At 44.9% G+C, this 20872-nt stretch overlaps 1 protein-coding gene across 1 annotated transcript; it reads left to right on the plus strand.

Moving 5' to 3' along the window:
• The first annotated feature begins 772 nt into the window (after positions 1-772).
• On the plus strand, positions 773-12240 carry LOC135529190 (DNA annealing helicase and endonuclease ZRANB3-like). The gene is made up of 5 exons (XM_064958051.1): positions 773-915; positions 6726-6896; positions 7065-7256; positions 9039-9170; positions 11520-12240. Exons 1-4 carry the CDS (start codon positions 773-775, stop codon positions 9040-9042), a joined length of 510 nt encoding a protein of 169 aa, XP_064814123.1. The 3' UTR covers positions 9043-9170; positions 11520-12240.
• The last annotated feature ends 8632 nt before the right edge of the window (positions 12241-20872 follow it).

Here is a 20872-nt window from a genome sequence, read left to right on the forward strand (position 1 = left end):
ATACTCTTCCTCCCTCCATCCAGGTACCTAACCATACTCTTCCTCCCTCCATCCAGGTATCTAACCATACTCTCCCTCCCTCCATCCAGGTACCTAACCATACTCTTCCTCCCTCCATCCAGGTACCTAACCATACTCTTCCTCCCTCCATCCAGGTATCTAACCATATCTTCCTCCCTCCATCCAGGTACCTAACCATACTTCCTCCCTCCATCCAGGTACCATAACCAGGTATCTACCATCTCCCTCCCTCCATCCAGGAGTACCTAACCATACTCTTCCTCCCTCCATCCAGGTACCTAACCATACTCTTCCCTCCCTCCATCCAGGTACCTAACCATACTCTTCCTCCCTCCATCCAGGTACCTAACCATACTCTTCCTCCCTCCATCCAGGTATCTAACCATACTCTTCCTCCCTCCATCCAGGTATCTAACCATACTCTTCCTCCCTCCATCCAGGTACCTAACCATACTCTTCCTCCTCCATCCAGGTACCTAACCATACTCTTCCTCCCTCCATCCAGGTATCTAACCATACTCTTCCTCCTCCATCCAGGTACCTAACCATACTCTTCCTCCCTCCATCCAGGTACCTAACCATACTCTTCCTCCCTCCATCCAGGTACCTAACCATACTCTCCCTCCTCCATCCAGGTACCTAACCATACTCTTCCTCCCTCCATCCAGGTACCTAACCATACTCTTCCTCCCTCCATCCAGGTACCTAACCATACTCTTCCTCCCTCCATCCAGGTATCTAACCAAAGAAGATGTGTCCCAGGCCATCCAGGTATCTCAGTAAGGCCCAGTGTGATGGAGGAACTGTCTGCCTGGTCAACAAGGAGATCTTCTTCACCAAGAGGAGAACTGCCTCTATGTCACGACCCAACACCTCTGCCTCCGTCCCAGAGAAGTAGGTCTCCAGTCTCCTAGAGAGTCATAGCAACACTAGTTCACAGTGCCAAACATTCTCCTCCACATTGAAATGATATTACATTGAAAGACCACGGTATGTCCTGTCTGTACAATTGTTGTTCATTACCCAAGGAACTAAACGTGTCCTCACTTGACGTTTAGCAGGTTGAAGTAGGTCTGTATTGCCAGTGAGGCTCAATGAACACTTGTCTATGTCTTCTTAGACTGTATGTACAAGACCAGTGAGTGTTTACCACAGAGCGACCAGGCTATAATCCACTGTTTTAGAGGCTAATGGGACCTATGAGTGTTTACCCCAGAGGAACCAGGCTACAATCCACTGTTTTAGAGGCAATTGACTGAAGGCTTGTTGGATAGATGGAGCACATCGCTATGGCAACCACCACAGGGACTGGCTCTTTCCCTCTCACCCAGCGAGTCTTGCTGATTGGTTCGAGGATTGTCGGGGCGCTCCAGAGAGGCGTGTCCCATCTGTTCCTAACGTGTGGACAGGCAAGTACCCTGGTGGAGCGCGGTAAGAAACACATCCACACTGTGGCAGTGGTCCAGGCTCACCTTCCTCTCCCTCTGCTTCTCCAGCCAGGAGGAGCACTCACACAGACAACAACCATATGTCCCAGCTCCCCAAAGCCATGCTGAGATGTTCCTATTGAATGAATGCCTTGTAACTGTATAGTAATACAGTAGCTTCCACACACTGGTTGAATCAACGTCGTTTCAAATCAGTTTATTAGTTTATTTGTCACGTGTGTCAACTACAACAGGTGTAGAGTAGACCATAGAGTGAAATGCTTACATACAGGCTCTAACCAATAGTGCAAAAAAGTTATTAGGTGAACAATAGGTGAGATAAGAAATAAAACAACAGTAAAAAAGACTGTGAAAATAACAGTAGCGAGGCTCTATACAGTAGCTATGCAGTAGCGAGGCTCTATACAGTAGCGAGGCTCTATACAGTAGCGAGGCTCTATAAAGTAGCGAGGCTCTATAAAGTAGCGAGGCTCTATGCAGTAGCGAGGCTCTATGCAGTAGCGAGGCTATGCAGTATCGAGGCTCTATACAGTAGCTAGGCTCTATACAGTAGCGAGGCTCTACAGTAGCTAGGCTCTATACAGTAGCTAGGCTCTACACAGTAGCTAGGCTCTATACAGTAGCTAGGCTCTATACAATAGCTAGGCTCTATACAGTAGCTAGGCTCTATACAGTACAGGCTCTATACAGTAGCCCAGGCTCTATACAGTAGCGAGGCTCTATACAGTAGCGAGGCTCTATACAGTAGCGAGGCTCTATACAGTAGCGAGGCTCTACATAGCTAGGCTCTATACAGTAGCTAGGCTCTATACAGTAGCGAGGCTCTACAATAGCTAGGCTCTATACAATAGCTAGGCTCTATACAGTAAAGGCTCTATACAGTAGCTAGGCTCTATACAGTAGCGAGGCTCTATACAGCAGCGAGGCTCTATACAGTAGCGAGGCTCTATACAGTAACTCTATGCAGTAGCGAGGCTCTACAATAGCTAGGCTCTATAAAGGCTCTATACAGTAGCTAGGCTCTATACAGTAGCGAGGCTCTATAGAGTAGCGAGGCTCTATAGAGTAGCGATATAGAGTAGCGAGGCTCTATAGAGTAGCGAGGCTCTATAATATCAGCGAGGCTCTAGCAGTAGCAGGCTCTAGCGAATTATGCTAGGCTCTACAATATAGGCTCATACAGTAGCTAGGCTCACTCAGTAGGCTCTATAAAGTAGCTAGGCTCTATAAAGTAGCTAGGCTCTATACAGTAGCTAGGCTCTATAAAGTAGCTAGGCTCTATACAGTAGCGAGGCTACATACAGGCACCAGTTAGTCGGGCTGATTGAGGTAGTATGTAGATATGGTTAAAGTGACTATGCAATATGATAAACAGAAAGTAGCCGGCTCTAAAATGGCGCCGGAAGAAATGGCAGCAGTTTTTTGGGCGCCCGACCAATTGTGCTATTATGTGGGAGGGGTTTGCGTTATTTGTAACTTATTTTGTGCATAATGTTTCTGCAACTGTATCTTAGCAAAAAAAGAGCTTCTGGATATCATGACAGCGATCACTCACCTCGGATTAGACAAAGATCTTCTGGATATCAGGACAGCGATCACTCACCTCGGATTAGACAAAGAGCTTCTGGATATCAGGACAGCGATCACTCACCTCAGAGTAGACAAAGATCTTCTGGATATCAGGACAGCGATCACTCACCTCAGACAAAGATCTTCTGGATATCAGGACAGCGATCACTCACCTCAGATTAGACAAAGAGCTTTGGATATCAGGACAGCGATCACTCACCTCGGATTAGACAAAGAGCTTCTGGATATCAGGACAGCGATCACTCACCTCGGATTAGACAAAGAGCTTCTGGATATCAGGACAGCGATCACTCACCTCGGATTAGACAAAGATCTTCTGGATATCAGGACAGCGATCACTCACCTCGGATTAGACAAAGATCTTCTGGATATCAGGACAGCGATCACTCACCTCGGGTTAGACAAAGAGCTTCTGGATATCAGGACAGCGATCACTCACCTCGGGTTAGACAAAGAGCTTCTGGATATCAGGACAGCGATCACTCACCTCGGATTATAAAACAAAGATTTTTCTTCAACAAGTAGGACGTACAGGACATCCTCCAAACACCCGACAAGGCCAACATCCCAGTTATTTGCAAGAGGAAGAGATGCAGGTACAGAGGACACAGAGCGGGATGCCTGGTCAGGATCCGCAGAAGGCAACTGGGAAAGCTGCCGTTACCGTCAATACTACTCGCCAACGTGCAGTCATAGGACAATAAACTAGACGAGGTACGATCATGAATATCCTACCAACGGGACATCAAACTCTGTAATATGTTATGTTTCACGGAATCGTGGCTGAATGATGACATGGATATTCAGCTAGCGGGATATACGCTGCACCGGCAAGATAGAACAGCACACTCCGGTAAGGGGGGGGGATCTGTGCATATTTGTAAACAACAGCTGGTGCACGAAATCTAAGTAAGTCTAGATTTTGCTCGCCTGAAGTAGAGAATCTTGTGATAAAATGCAGACCACACTATTTGCCTAGAGTTTTCAGCTATACTTTTCATGGCTGTTTTTTTTACCACCACAGACAGATGCTGGCACTAAGACCGCACTCAGACAGCTGTATAAGGAAATAAGCAAACAGGAAACCACTCACCCAGAGGCGGCGCTCCTAGTGGCTGGAGACTTTAATGCAGGGAAACTTAAATCAGTTCTACCTCATTTCTACCAGCATATTAAATATGCAATACCTTGCCAGCAGCATACCACCCTGCATACCACTGCTGGCTTGCTTCTGAAGCTAAGCAGGGTTGGTCCTGGATGGGAGACCAGATGCTGCTGGAAGTGGTGTTAGAGGGCCAGTAGGAGGCACACTTTCCTCTGGTCTAAAACATATCCCAATGCCCCAGGGCAGTGATTGGGGACACTGCCCTGTGTAGGGTGCCATCTTTCGGATGGGACGTTAAAAGGGGTGTCCTGACTCTGCGATCATTAAAGATCCCATGGCACTTATCGTAAGAGTAGGGGTGTTAACCCCGGTGTCCTGGCTAAATTCCCAATCTGGCCATCAAACCATCACGGTCACCTAATAATCCCCTGTTTACAATTGGCTCATTTATCCCCCTCCTCTCCCCTGTAACTATTCCCCAGGTTGTTGCTGCAAATGAGAATGTGTTCTCAGTCAATTTACCTGGTAAAATAACAGATAAATAAAACAATTCTAGATCACCTGTACTCCACACACAGAAACACGATACAAAGCTCTCCCTCACCCTCCATTTGGTAAATCCGACCACAATTCTATCCTCCTGATTCCTGCTTACAAGCAAAAATTAAAGCAGGAAGCACCAGTGACTCAGTCTATAAAAAAGTGGTCAGGTGAAGCAGATGCTAAACTACAGGACTGTCTTGCTATCACAGACTGGAACATGTTCCAGAATTCTTCCGATGGCATTGAGGAGAACACCACATCAGTCACTGGCTTCATCAATAAGTATATCGAGGACGTCGTCCCCACAGTGACTGTACGTACATACCCCAACCAGAAGCCATGGATTACAGGCAACATTCCCACTGAGCTAAAGGGTAGAGCTGCCGCTTTCAAGGTGCAGAACTCTAACCCGGAAGCTTATAAGAAATCCTGCTATGCCCTCCGATGAACCATCAAACAGGCAAAGCGTCAATACAGGGCTAAGATTGAATCGTACTACACCGGCTCCGACGCTCGTCGGATGTGGCAGGGCTTGCAAACTATTACGGACTACAAATGGAAACACAGCAGCGTCACAGTCACTTCTATGCTAGCTTCGAGGCAAGCAACACTGAGGCATGCATGAGAGCATCAGCTGTTCCAGACGACTGTGTGATCACGCTCTCCGTAGCTGACGTGAGTAAGACCTTTTAAACAGGTCATTATTCACAAGGCTGCGGGGCCAGACGGTTTACCAGGACATGTGCTCCGGGTATGTGCTGACCAACTGGCAGGTGTCTTCACTGACATTTTCAACATGTCCCTGATTGAGTCTGTAATACCAACATGTTTCAAGCAGACCACCATAGTCCCTGTGCCCAAGAACATTTGTTCTGCCTAAATGACTACCGACCCGTAGCACTCACGTCTGTAGCCATGAAGTGCTTTGAAAGACTGGTAATGGCTCACATCAACACCATTATCCCAGAAACGCTAGACCCACTCCAATTTGCATACCGCCCAAACAGATCCACAGATGATGCAATCTCCATTGCACTCCACACTGCCCTTTCCCACCTGGACAAAAATAACACCTACGTGAGAATGCTGTTCATTGACTACAGCTCAGCGTTCAACACCATAGTATCCTCAAAGCTCATCACTAAGCTAAGGATCCTGGGACTAACCCTCCCTCTGCCACTGAATTCTGGACCTCCTGACGGGCCATCCCTAGGTGGTGAGGGTAGGTAACAACACATCTGCCACGCTGATCCTCAACACTGGAGCCCCTCAGGGTGCATGCTCAGTCCCTCCTGTACTCCCTGTTCACCCACGACTGCATGGCCAGGCACGACTCCAACACCATCGTTAAGTTTGCAGTCAACACAACAGTGGTAGGTCTGATCACCGACAACGACGAGACAGCCTATAGGGAGGAGGTCAGAGACCTGGCCGGGTGGTGCTAGAATAACCTATCCCTCAACGTAACCAAGACAAAGGAGATGATTGTGGACTACAGAAAAAGGAGGACCGAGCACGCCCCCATTCTCATCGACAGGGCTTTAGTGGAGCAGGTTGAGAGCTTCAAGTTCCTTGGTGTCCACATCACCAACAAACTAGAATGGTCCAAACACACCAAGACAGTCGTGAAGAGGGCACGACAAAGCCTAATCCCCTCAGGAAACTAAAAGATTTGGCACGGGTCCTGAGATCCTGGAAAGGTTCTACAGCTGCAACTTCGAGAGCATCCTGACTGGTTGCATCACTGACTGGTTGCATCACTGCCTGCATCACTGACTGGTTGCATCACTGCCTGGTTGCATCACTGCCTGTTGCATCACTGTACGGCAACTGCTTGGCGTCTGACCGCAAGGCAGACGGAATCGTCATGTCAATGAAATTACGTTGAACCAACGTGGAATAGAAGTTGAATTGATGTCTGTGCCCAGTGGATTAATACTGTTTATTCACTTGTTGGGCAGATGACTGACAATCCTCCCTTCCTTTCTGTGTCTGTCTCTTTCCATCTCTGCCCCTAGACCATCCGAGGTGCACCCAGAGCCTCCTGTTGGTGCTCCTGAGGGCCCATCAGAGGCTGAAGCTGGGTACCTGCAGGTGCTGGACAGTGAGGGTCGACCCTTGTGTCTGTCCTGCCACAAGGCCTGTGGGTCCACCGGAGGAGCCTGGGACACCTGCTTCTGTAGCCAGACGTAAGTAGCAGCATCATCAAAGTAAAGCCAAGTTCACCCATCAGTGGTGTTTGTGTACCCTGCTATTATTAGTGTTGCCTCGTAGGCCTACTGCGTTCCTTCATTAAAGCTCTACAAAGAAAACATCAAGTTATTCTGTTGTATTCTACTTCATCTATCCTGTCATAGGTGTCAGGAGGAGTTCCAGCTGCGCTCCAGCCAGGCCTACATGCGTGCCCGGGTACTGCAGACGGAGCAGGGGGTGTGTCAGAGCTGCGGCCTGCAAGCCCACCAGCTGTACCTGAAGGTCCGCGACGCCCCGCCCACACACAGGAAGGAGATGCTAGAGAACACCGGCTGGCCCAGCTGTCACTCAAACAGGTTGGTTGGTTTGGATGTCTTTAGCCCCCAGGTCTGTGATACAGAGAGGGACCTAGGAGCATTCCATTACTCTGTATGGGGGGACCTAGGAGCATTCCATTACTCTGTATGGGGGACCTAGGAGCATTCCATTACTCTGTATGGGGGGACCTAGGAGCATTCCATTACTCTGTATGGGGGGGACCTAGGACCATTCCATTACTCTGTATGGGGTCTGACCTACACTACCTGAGCTCTCTTAGCCAGGATACAGTCTTCTACATGACTTTATGAGCCCTTTACAGACATGAGCTTTTTAAAGGTGCACAAATCTACAGACAGAGAGAACAGTCATACTATTGATGTGGCTTGATTTTTCAACTGGATTTATCAAAGAGCAGTATCATCTCTCTCTTCTCAAATTAGCATATCACATTACTGAGGTTGTACAGAGAACACTGAAATGGATAGGACCCATTTAGACATTTGAAGCCACTTCTGATATAAAGCAGGGTGTGTAGGGTTTCACCTGTTCCAACTCATCCCCTGGATCTGGGGAGACCACTAAAGGCTTTAGTAGACATTATATTATACACTGGGAGAGGAGGGGGAGAACACAGAGAAGAGAGTGAAATGAGAGGGACTCAGTCCTCTCTACTACTGACTGACACTTATCTTCCCTGGAAACTGCTGCTTTGTGCTGGGGGAAGATAAACCATTAGGTGTGTGGGTGGAGGGGGTGTGGGTGTGGATGACGGGTGTGTGTGGAGGGGGTGTACTGTACTGTGGACACACAAGTTCCTCTCTCAACCTGTGTGCGTGTGTGACTTCCTCTCTCTCGGCTCGCAGTAAATAGATTGGCCAGTACTGTCAGATCCTCCATGGATTTCTCCCACAGCTCAACCTCACCTCAGCCAAGAGCCTGTTAGATTTGGCTCTGCCATTTCTACTGGAAAGACCTTCTGCCTTCTCGCTCACAGATCAATGGATGGATTTGGCCTAACACTAACAGGTCCTCTGTACTGCACAGAAACCACCGAGAACAACTGCTGATTAATGCATTGTATTGGTGCGCTGTATAGGAGGCCTGAGGACTCTAGCTTTAGTAAAGGGTTTCTAAGACATTAGTAGACCAGTGGGGGAATGCAGAGTGAATGTTCTGTATGGAGCGAGGAGGGGGTGGAGGTGGGTCGGTAGTCGTAGTGGAACGGAGCTTGTTCCTGAGTACTGCTTTGTTTTTCTTCTCCTCTGTGGGTATGTGACACCCCCCCCCCCCACCCCACCCCCCCCGGTTCTCTTGTGGCTAATGTTGGGAGAGCGCTACTCTATCTACCGCTTCTACCCAGGAATGGAGATTGATTTCTGGGCTGAATCGTCCCCAGGGTTCCCCTTCTCTGGCTCTTTCCACATAAAATGGAGAAAAGAAAAGGCTTAGCTTCAAATTGAAATGCCTCCATTTTGGTTCTAGTGTTCCCCAGCTCCAGGCCATAGAACTAGAATTACAGGCGTTTGATTTCCTACCTGTTCCCAGAGTCCCCAGCTCGTTCTCTTACATTAGAGCCTTGTCATTCTGTCTGTCTGAAGACAGACAGGCGGAGGAAATGTGATGCTGACATGGGAAGGCTGACAAGATCCTATTATGAAAAACACATGGACAAAACTCACAAGGGATTTTACAAATATTTCTTACACCAAATTGTTTTGTTTACCCATTTGAGCTATTAAAACTGTAAATTATATAATCATCATACTACCTCCTTTACTGAGAAATGTGTTTATTAAAATTGTCTGTGTTGTGTCCAGCTGAATGAGATGATCCGTGCCCCCGTGGAGGGTCAGTTCTGGCAGGTGGACCACATCCGACCCGTCTACAGTGGGGGAGGACAGTGTTCCCTGGACAACCTACAGACACTCTGCACCGTCTGCCACAGAACCGTAGGAGTCCAGTACACACAGACACACCATCACACACAGACACACACACACACACTATCACACACAGACACACACACACACACACCATCACACACAGACACACACACACACACACTATCACACACAGACACACCCACACACCATCACACACACACACACACACACACACCATCACAGACAGACACACACACACACCATCAGACACACACCATCACACACACACACAAAGTGTTCCCTGGACAACCTACAGACACACACATACCATCACACACAGACACAGACACACAGTGTTCCCTGGACAACCTACAGACACTCTCACAGACAGACACAGAACCACAAGGGTCCTGGTCCCCGTTCCTCTGTGTCCACATAAACACTCATGGCGCCACATGGCGCTTCATTATACCCATATGCCCTCTCAAACCACCACCATGGTATAATACCATGTTATAAAACCATACCATGTTTTGATACCATGTTATTATACCATGTTATAATACCATGTTATGATACCATGTTATAATATCATACCGTGTTATAATACCATGTTATAATATAATACCATGTTATAATATCATGTTATAATATAATACCATGTTATGATACCATGTTATAATATAATACCATGTTATGATACCATGTTATAATATAATACCATGATATAATACCATGTTATAATACCATACCATATAATATAATACCATGTTATGATGTAATACCATGTTATAATATAATACCATGTTATAATATAATACCATGTTATAATACCATGTTATAATATAATACCATGGTATGATGTAATACCATGTTATAATACCATGTTATAATATAATACCATGGTATGATGTAATACCATGTTATAATGTAATACCATGTTATAATGTAATACCATGTTATAATACCATGTTATAATATGTTATAATACCATGTTATAATGTAATACCATGTTATAATATAATACCATGTTATAATACCATGTTATAATATAATACCATGTTATAATACCATGTTATAATATAATACCATGTTATAATATAATACCATGTTATAATACCATGTTATAATATAATACCATGGTATAATACCATGTTACAGTATAATACATCACCATGTAATAATACCATGTTATAATTTAATACAGTACTGATGACAGTAGGTTGTTTTACAGAGGACAGAGTATTGATGACAGTAGGCTGTTTTACAGAGGACAGAGTATTGATGACAGTAGGCTGTTTTACAGAGGACAGAGTATTGATGACAGTAGGCTGTTTGTTTTACAGAGGACAGAGTATTGATGACAGTAGACTTTTTACAGAGGACAGAGTATTGATGACAGTAGGCTGGTTGTTTTACAGAGTATTGATGACAGTAGGCTGTTTGTTTTACAGAGGACAGAGTACTGATGACAGTAGGCTGTTTGTTTTACAGAGTATTGATGACAGTAGGCTGTTTGTTTTACAGAGGACAGAGTATTGATGACAGTAGGCTGTTTGTTTTACAGAGGACAGAGTATTGATGACAGTAGGCTGTTTGTTTTACAGAGGACAGAGTATTGATGACAGTAGGCTGTTTGTTTTACAGAGGACAGAGTATTGATGACAGTAGGCTGTTTGTTTTACAGAGGACAGAGTATTGATGACAGTAGGCTGTTTGTTTTACAGAGGACAGAGTATTGATGACAGTAGGCTGTTTGTTTTACAGAGGACAGAGTATTGATGACAGTTGGCTGTTTGTTTTACAGAGTATTGATGACAGTAGGCTGTTTGTTTTACAGAGTATTGATGACAGTAGGCTGTTTGTTTTACAGAGGACAGAGTATTGATGACAGTAGGCTGTTTTACAGAGGACAGAGTATTGATGACAGTAGGCTGTTTGTTTTACAGAGGACAGAGTATTGATGACAGTAGGCTGTTTGTTTTACAGAGGACAGGGTACTGATGACAGTAGGCTGTTTGTTTTACAGAGGACAGAGTATTGATGACAGTAGGCTGTTTGTTTTACAGAGGACAGAGTATTGATGACAGTAGGCTGTTTGTTTTACAGAGTACTGATGACAGTTGGCTGTTTGTTTTACAGAGTACTGATGACAGTTGGCTGTTTGTTTTACAGAGAACAGAGTGTTGATGACAGTAGGCTGTTTGTTTTACAGAGGACAGTGTGTTGATGACAGTAGGCTGTTTGTTTTACAGAGGACAGGGTATTGATGACAGTTGGCTGTTTGTTTTACAGAGGACAGAGTATTGATGACAGTAGGCTGTTTGTTTTACAGAGGACAGGGTATTGATGACAGTAGACTGTTTGTTTTACAGAGGACAGGGTATTGATGACAGTTGGCTGTTTGTTTTACAGAGGACAGCTCAGCAAGCCAAGGACAGAAGCCAGATGAAGAAAGGACTGGCAGCCTCCAAGGTGGCTTCAGACATCACTCGCTTCTTCATAAAGAAATGAACATTAAAACAACATGTTTTCCTCAACCAAGGGAAGGAGGGGAAGTTGGAGGAGTACTGAGTGACATAGGAAGGATGCTTCTTCAGTGTTTTGTCATCTCTGTGAAGAAGGCTACATGTCACAGTTGATCCTCAATGCTGCCACTGCTGTCCGTGTTATGGACTCACCAGCAATCCAATGTAGAGGAACATCGCCTCCTTCCTTTAATGACATCATGTTTAAGTTGGATCATTGAGAGTGTTGATGTGAACACTGTTCTTTCAGGGTTGTTTTTTTTGTTGGGTTACCTGAATAGATTTTTACTAAACAATGCTGCCTGTATCAAATGCAAATGTTCCAAATGAGCAGCTACGCTCCTTCCCATGTTGTCCCCGAACCGTCAGCAGTGAGCCTGGGTTGATTTATAACGGGCTTATCTAGCTCAGATACAGGCTGAACTGAACCAAGCTGGGCAGGCTGCTGCCTGTTTGAATTGCCAGCCTGCCTGCATGCCTGCCGAGCGCTCGCTGCTATTTTAGGTTGTGCAAACTTGGTAGAAAAACCCTGATCTGTGTGATGCTCTAGTTTACTTCTTGACAGGATATCACAAGTGTTTTCCTTCATGTCCTCTACATGTAGTCTAGTTGATACATGTAGTCTTTATGTCCTCTACATGTAGTCTAGTTGATAGCGTCTTTATGTCCTCTACATGTAGTCTAGTTGATAGCGTCTTTATGTCCTCTACATGTAGTCTAGTTGATAGCGTCTTTATGTCCTCTACATGTAGTCTAGTTGATAGTGTCTTTATGTCCTCTACATGTAGTCTAGTTGATAATGTCTTTATGTCCTCTACATGTAGTCTAGTTGATAGTGTCTTTATGTCCTCTACATGTAGTCTAGTTGATAGTGTCTTTATGTCCTCTACATGTAGTCTAGTTGATAGTGTCTTTATGTCCTCTAGTTGATAGTGTCTTTATGTCCTCTACATGTAGTCTAGTTGATAGTGTCTTTATGTCCTCTACATGTAGTCTAGTTGATAGTGTCTTTATGTCCTCTACATGTAGTCTAGTTGATAGCGTCTTTATGTCCTCTACATGTAGTCTAGTTGATAGTGTCTTTATGTCCTCTACATGTAGTCTAGTTGATAGTGTCTTTATGTCCTCTACATGTAGTCTAGTTGATAGCGTCTTTATGTCCTCTACATGTTGTCTAGTTGATAGCGTCTTTATGTCCTCTACATGTAGTCTAGTTGATAGCGTCTTTATGTCCTCTACATGTAGTCTAGTTGATAGCGTCTTTATGTCCTCTACATGTAGTCTAGTTGATAGCGTCTTTATGTCCTCTACATGTAGTCTAGTTGATAGTGTCTTTATGTCCTCTACATGTAGTCTAGTTGATAGTGTCTTTATGTCCCTCTAGTTGATAGTGTCTTTATGTCCTCTACATGTAGTCTAGTTGATAGTGTCTTTATGTCCTCTACATGTAGTCTAGTTGATAGCGTCTTTATGTCCTCTACATGTAGTCTAGTTGATAGTGTCTTTATGTCCTCTACATGTAGTCTAGTTGATAGCGTCTTTATGTCCTCTACATGTAGTCTAGTTGATAGCGTCTTTATGTCCTCTACATGTAGTCTAGTTGATAGTGTCTTTATGTCTACATGTAGTCTAGTTGATAGTGTCTTTATGTCCTCTACTCTAGTTGATAGTGTCTTTATGTCCTCTACATGTAGTCTAGTTGATAGTGTCTTTATGTCCTCTACATGTAGTCTAGTTGATAGTGTCTTTATGTCCTCTACATGTAGTCTAGTTGATAGCGTCTTTATGTCCTCTACATGTAGTCTAGTTGATAGTGTCTTTATGTCCTCTACATGTAGTCTAGTTGATAGTGTCTTTATGTCCTCTACATGTAGTCTAGTTGATAGCGTCTTTATGTCCTCTACATGTAGTCTAGTTGATAGTGTCTTTATGTCCTCTAGTTGATAGTGTCTTTATGTCCTCTACATGTAGTCTAGTTGATAGTGTCTTTATGTCCTCTACATGTAGTCTAGTTGATAGTGTCTTTATGTCCTCTACATGTAGTCTAGTTGATAGTGTCTTTATGTCCTCTACATGTAGTCTAGTTGATAGTGTCTTTATGTCCTCTACATGTAGTCTAGTTGATAGTGTCTTTATGTCCTCTACATGTAGTCTAGTTGATAGCGTCTTTATGTCCTCTACATGTTGTCTAGTTGATAGAGTCTTTATGTCCTCTACATGTAGTCTAGTTGATAGCGTCTTTATGTCCTCTACATGTAGTCTAGTTGATAGTGTCTTTATGTCCTCTACATGTAGTCTAGTTGATAGCGTCTTTATGTCCTCTACATGTAGTCTAGTTGATAGTGTCTTTATGTCCTCTACATGTAGTCTAGTTGATAGTGTCTTTATGTCCTCTACATGTAGTCTAGTTGATAGTGTCTTTATGTCCTCTACATGTAGTCTAGTTGATAGTGTCTTTATGTCCTCTACATGTAGTCTAGTTGATAGCGTCTTTATGTCCTCTACATGTAGTCTAGTTGATAGTGTCTTTATGTCCTCTACATGTAGTCTAGTTGATAGTGTCTTTATGTCCTCTAGTTGATAGTGTCTTTATGTCTCTACATGTAGTCTAGTTGATATGTCTTTATGTCCTCTAGTTGATAGTGTCTTTATGTCCTCTACATGTAGTCTAGTTGATAGCGTCTTTATGTCCTCTACATGTAGTCTAGTTGATAGTGTCTTTATGTCCTCTACATGTAGTCTAGTTGATAGTGTCTTTATGTCCTCTACATGTAGTCTAGTTGATAGTGTCTTTATGTCCTCTACATGTAGTCTAGTTGATAGTGTCTTTATGTCCTCTACATGTAGTCTAGTTGATAGTGTCTTTATGTCCTCTACATGTAGTCTAGTTGATAGTGTCTTTATGTCCTCTACATGTAGTCTAGTTGATAGTGTCTTTATGTCCTCTAGTTGATAGTGTCTTTATGTCTTCTACATGTAGTCTAGTTGATAGCGTCTTTATGTCCTCTACATGTCCTCTACATGTAGTCTAGTTGATAGTGTCTTTATGTCCTCTACATGTAGTCTAGTTGATAGCGTCTTTATGTCCTCTACATGTAGTCTAGTTGATAGCGTCTTTATGTCCGCTACATGTAGTCTAGTTGATAGTGTCTTTATGTCCTCTACATGTAGTCTAGTTGATAGTGTCTTTATGTCCTCTACATGTAGTCTAGTTGATAGTGTCTTTATGTCCTCTACATGTAGTCTAGTTGATAGCGTCTTTATGTCCTCTACATGTTAGTCTAGTTGATAGTGTCTTTATGTCCTCTACATGTAGTCTAGTTGATAGCGTCTTTATGTCCTCTACATGTAGTCTAGTTGATAGCGTCTTTATGTCCTCTACATGTAGTCTAGTTGATAGCGTCTTTATGTTCTACATGTAGTCTAGTTGATAGCGTCTTTATGTCCTCTACATGTAGTCTAGTTGATAGTGTCTTTATGTCCTCTACATGTAGTCTAGTTGATAGCGTCTTTATGTCCTATAGCGTCTTTATGTCCTCTACATGTAGTCTAGTTGATAGTGTCTTTATGTCCTCTACATGTAGTCTAGTTGATAATGTCTTTATGTCCTCTACATGTAGTCTAGTTGATAGCGTCTTTATGTCCTCTACATGTAGTCTAGTTGATAGTGTCTTTATGTCCTCTACATGTAGTCTAGTTGATAGTGTCTTTATGTCCTCTACATGTAGTCTAGTTGATAGTGTCTTTATGTCCTCTACATGTAGTCTAGTTGATAGTGTCTTTATGTCCTCTACATGTAGTCTAGTTGATAGTGTCTTTATGTCCTACTAGTCAGTTGATAGTGTCTTTATGTCCTGTTGAGTCTAGTTGCCATCAGCGTCTTTATGTCCTCTACATGTAGTCTAGTTGATAGTGTCTTTATGTCCTCTACATGTAGTCTAGTTGATAGTGTCTTTATGTCCTCTACATGTAGTCTAGTTGATAGTGTCTTTATGTCCTCTACATGTAGTCTAGTTGATAGTGTCTTTATGTCCTCTACATGTAGTCTAGTTGATAGCGTCTTTATGTCCTCTACATGTAGTCTAGTTGATAGTGTCTTTATGTCCTCTACATGTAGTCTTTATGTCCTCTACATGTAGTCTAGTTGATAGCGTCTTTATGTCCTCTACATGTAGTCTAGTTGATAATGTCTTTATGTCCTCTACATGTAGTCTAGTTGATAGCTCGTCTTTATGTCCTCTACATGTAGTCTAGTTGATAGTGTCTTTATGTCCTCTACATGTAGTCTTGACTGAAATGAAAATAAACTCTATTATTCTCTCTTCTGTTGAGTGATCTGTTGTCTGTGTGGTTGTGGTGGTTGTTTCAAAGCCAAACGTCTCAGGAGCTTTTTTTATATATATATTTTTTTTAAAACCTTTTATTTAATTAGGCAAGTAAGTCGATGACAAATTCTTATTTTACAATGACGGCCTACCCCTGCCAAACCCTCCCTAACCCGGACGACGCTGGGCCAAATTGTGCGCCGCCCTATGGGACTCCCGGTTGTGATACAGAGGGATCGAACCAGGGTCTGGAGTGTAGGAGGGCTTTCCCAGGCAAACCGTTGTACCATTGTACAGAACATTATCTCACAGCATAAAATGTACTGTGCAAATGTGCATCGCTTAAAGTCCATCAGAAAGCTACTAATATCCACATTCTGACATGTCTATCCATCTTCCTGCCCCCCCTGTGTTCTTCTGAAAGGACTTAACTCAATAAAGAAGAAAGAGAGAGGAAGGAAAGGTTACTATGGAAACAGTAGACCTGTGTGTTGGTGATCGGCATTGCGGAGGCAGAATATTGAATCATTTTCACAGCTCCTCTGTTTAGAGTTCAGGCTACAGATCAGCAGCTGGCTGGCTGCAATCAATCTCACCAGCCTTCTGTCTGTGTCAGTCTGCCATCAGAGTATCTCACCAGCCTTCTGTCTGTGTCAGTCTGCCATCAGAGTATCTCACCAGCTTTCTGTCCCTGTCCTGTCAGTCTGCCATCAGAGTATGTCAACCAATCACATCAGATAAAGGTATCCCCAGCCCAGCTAAGACCACTTCTAGTCTGGAATGCTAACCTCCTGGTTCAGCATTGTTTCAACTGAGCTTCTCAGTTTGGATTCTATGCGAGACCACTAACAGCTTTATCGGGAGCCTTGTGCCTCGTCCCTCAGTCCTCTACATCTGCTGCAGGGCTCCAGCCAGGTCTCCACTGTAATATGGCTGTTGACCCTCTGTTGTCTGTCTGACTGAGCCGGCAGGCTCCACTTCCTGAGTACTGGACATCTCACAGGGAGGCAGCATCCTGACACGCCTGCTTTCTGTCCTGGCAGCTGACAGCCAGCGCTCCACTTCCTGCTTTCTGTCCCTGTCCTGGCAGCCAGCGCTCCACTTCCTGCTTTCTGTCCCTGTCAGCTGGCAGCCAGCGCTCCACTTCCTGCTTTCTGTCCCTGTCCTGTCAGCTGGCAGCCAGCGCTCCACTTCCTGCTTTCTGTCCCTGTCCTGTCAGCTGGCAGCCAGCGCTCCACTTCCTGCTTTCTGTCCCTGTCCTGGCAGCTGACAGCCAGCGCTCCACTTCCTGCTTTCTGTCCCTGTCCTGGCAGCTGGCAGCCAGCACTACACTGCCTGCTTTCTTCGGTCCACACCTGTAGATGGATGCAACTTTACAAAGGTTACTGCAGCCGGGCCTCTCTCTCCCTCCCCTCATACGTCTCCCTGCTTCTTTTATTACACTCAAGCCAGGAGGGAGGATTGGGGGGAGAACTCCTTTAATAACGCCAAGCCCAGACGGAGGGAGCCGTATGGAGCGTCCTGGCATCAGATGAAGACGTGCGGCTGCATCGCGGCGTTCTCTCTTCTTCCCAGAGGGCCCGTTGATTAAAGAGCAGCCAGAGTCACGTGATGCTTCGTCTGTTTGTGTTGGGTAAACTCCAGACCCTCCCGCCAGGCCCTGGGAAAAACAATATCACTGTCAGTTGGTGTTAAGAAAGGAGAACAGTCCACACTAACAGAAGCAGAGGTCTCTGTCCACTGTCCATCCTGTCTGTCTGATGGGTGGTTAGCTTTGCTATAACTGTCTGATAGCCTTTGCAAATTACATTTAGAGAAAATCAAATTCAACTTTTTGTCACATGAATACAACAAGTGTAGACTTTACCGTGAAATGCTAACTGACAAGCCCTCAACCAACAGTGCAGTTCAAGAAGAAGAAAATATTTACCAAGTAGGCTACAATAAAAAGTAATAATAACAAGTAACACAAAATAAGGTGGCACCTGTACTGAGTCAGTGTGGGGGGGGCTAAATACAGGTGGTACCTGTACTGAGTCAGTGTGGGGGGTAAATACAGGTGGTACCTGTACAGAGTCAGTGTGGGGGCTATATACAGGTGGTACCTGTACTGAGTCAGTGTGGGGGCTATATACAGGTGGTACCTGTACTGAGTCAGTGTGGGGGCTATATACAGGTGGTACCTGTACTGAGTCAGTGTGGGGGGTATATACAGGTGGTACCTGTACTGAGTCAGTGTGGGGGGGTATATACAGGTGGTACCTGTACCGAGTCAGTGTGGGGGGGTATATACAGGTGGTACCTGTACAGAGTCAGTGTGGGGGGTATGTACAGGTGGTACCTGTACCGAGTCAGTGTGGGGGTATATACAGGTGGTACCTGTACCGAGTCAGTGTGGGGGGTATGTACAGGGGGCACCTGTACCGAGTCAGTGTGCAGGGGTATATACAGGCTAGTTAATCTGTACATGTAGTTGGGGTGACATGACTAGCATGGTAACAAACAAACTGAGTCAGTGTAAAAATGGGGGGGTTCAATGTAAATAGTCCAGGTGGGATTTTATGACTTGTTCAGCAGTCTTATGGCTTGGGGGTAGAAGCTGTTGAGGAGCCTTTGGGTCCCTGACTTGGTGCTCCGGTATATGCCGTGCAGTAGTGGAGAAAACAGTCAGAACTTGGGTGACTGGAGTCTCTGACAATTTTATGGGCTTTCCTCTGACACCGCCTATTATATAGGTCCTGGATGGCAGGAAGCAGGTGGTACTGTAGTCACTATCCTCAGTGCGAGGGGTTACCATACCAGGCGGTGATGCAACTTGTCAGGATGCTCTTGATGGTGCAGCTGTAGAACCTTTTGAGGGGCCCAAATCTTTTCAGTCTCCTGAGTGGGAAAGGTTTGGGGGGTCTTCATGACTGTCTTCGTATGTTTGGACCATGTTAGTTTGTTGCGATGTGGACACCAAGGAACTTGAAAGTTAATCTGTACAGCCCTGTCAATGTTAATGGGGCCTGACAGCTTTTTCCTGTAGTCCACAATCAGCTCCTTTGTCTTGCTCACTTTGAAAGGTTGTTGTCCTGGCAAACAGTTCTCTGACCTCCTGTAGGCTGGGGGGTTTATAAATGTCGGGGATCAGGCACTGTTGTGTCGTCAGCAAAGTTGATGATGGTGTTGAAGTCGTGTTTGGCCACACAGTCGTGGGTGAACAGGGAATACAGGAGGGGACTAAGTACACACCCCTAGGGGCCCCAGTGTTGAGGATCCGCGTGTCAGACGTGGGTTGCCTACTCCTACCACCTGGGGGCGGGAAGTCCAGGATCCAGTTGCAGATGGAGGTGTTTAGTCCCAGAGTCCTTAGCTTAGTGATGAACTTCTGGGCGCTATGGTGTTGAACCCCTGTAGTCAATGAACAGGATTCTCACAGGTGTACCTTTTGTCCAGTTGAGAAAGGGCAGTGTTGTCAGTGGATTGCCTCGTCTGATGGGGCGGAAGCTGTAGAGTGGTTCTAGGGTGTCCGTGAGGATGCTGTTGATGTGCCTTTCAAAGCACTTCATGGCTCCGGCGTGAGTGGGCAGTAATCATTTATGCAGGTTACCATCCTTCCTTGGGCACAGGGACTGTGGTGGTCTGTTTGAAACATGTAGGTATTACAGACCTCGGTGGGGAGAGGTTGAAATTGTCAGTGAAGACACTTGAAGTTGGTCCATGCATGCTTTGAGTACACGTCCTGGTAATTGGTCTGGCCCACTACAGCCCTGTCTTTGTGAATGGGACCTGTTTACCAGATTTTTTCCATGCTACCGAGAGCGTTATCACACAATCCAGAACAGCTGGTGCTCTTGTCATGCTTCAGTTTGAGGGAAAGGCATTTAATATGTCTGTCCTACGTCACCTGGGAACTTGCCTTGGTTAAAGCCCTCTGAGTCCGTAATAGTTTTCAAGCCCTGCCACATAGGCGTCAGAGCCGGTGTAGTAGGATTCAATCTTGATGCTTTGCTTGTTTGACGGTGTCTGAGGGCATAGCGGGATTTCTTATATGGTCCAGATTAGTCTCCCGCTGTTTGAAAGCGGCAGTTCTAGCCTTTAGCTCGTGCGGATGTTGCCTGTAATCCATGGCTTCTGGTTGGGATATGTACATATAGTCAGTGTGGGGATGACGTCATCGATGCACTTATTGATGAAGCCAGTGACTGCTAGCACAACAGCAATGATCAACATTGGGATATACAGTAACACTTCCAGTACCATAGGGGCCCCAGTGTTGAGGATCCGCAGTGTCAGACAGGGTTGTGATCCTAGATCCTAACCACCAGTACCATACTGGGAAGGAAGTGATCATCTAGATGGGATATACAGTAACCATCCTTCTAGTACCATACAGGGAAGTGATCTCTAGATGGGATATACAGTAACCATCCTTCCAGTACCATACAGGGAAGTGATCTCTAGATGGGATATACAGTAACCATCCTTCCAGTACCATACTGGGAAGTGATCTCTAGATGGGATATACAGTAACCATCCTTCCAGTACCATACAGGGAAGGTGATCTCTAGATGGGATATACAGTAACCATCCTTCCAGTACCATACAGGGAAGTGATCTCTAGATGGGATATACAGTAACCATCAGAGCAGATATCTTTCAGATGCTAAACCAAAGCCTGTTAAATGATAGACCATCCCTGGCTAAACCTATTTATTGAAGAGGCTCTCTGTGGTCTACCTCCAGGATGTGTTGCATGCAGAGAAGAGGATGATGACCAAAAACACAATCAATTCACAAAGTAATGGATCCAGGGAAAGAGAGAACAAGGTGCTTAGTATCATTCATACATTTCCCAGTCGGTGGTAGATTCATTTATATTGCTGTAGCAATACATACCTTAATGCTGTTCATTATAGCTCATGTGACGAGA

Source organism: Oncorhynchus masou, unplaced genomic scaffold, assembly GCF_036934945.1.
Source record: "Oncorhynchus masou masou isolate Uvic2021 unplaced genomic scaffold, UVic_Omas_1.1 unplaced_scaffold_1112, whole genome shotgun sequence".
Lineage (NCBI taxonomy): Eukaryota > Metazoa > Chordata > Actinopteri > Salmoniformes > Salmonidae > Oncorhynchus > Oncorhynchus masou.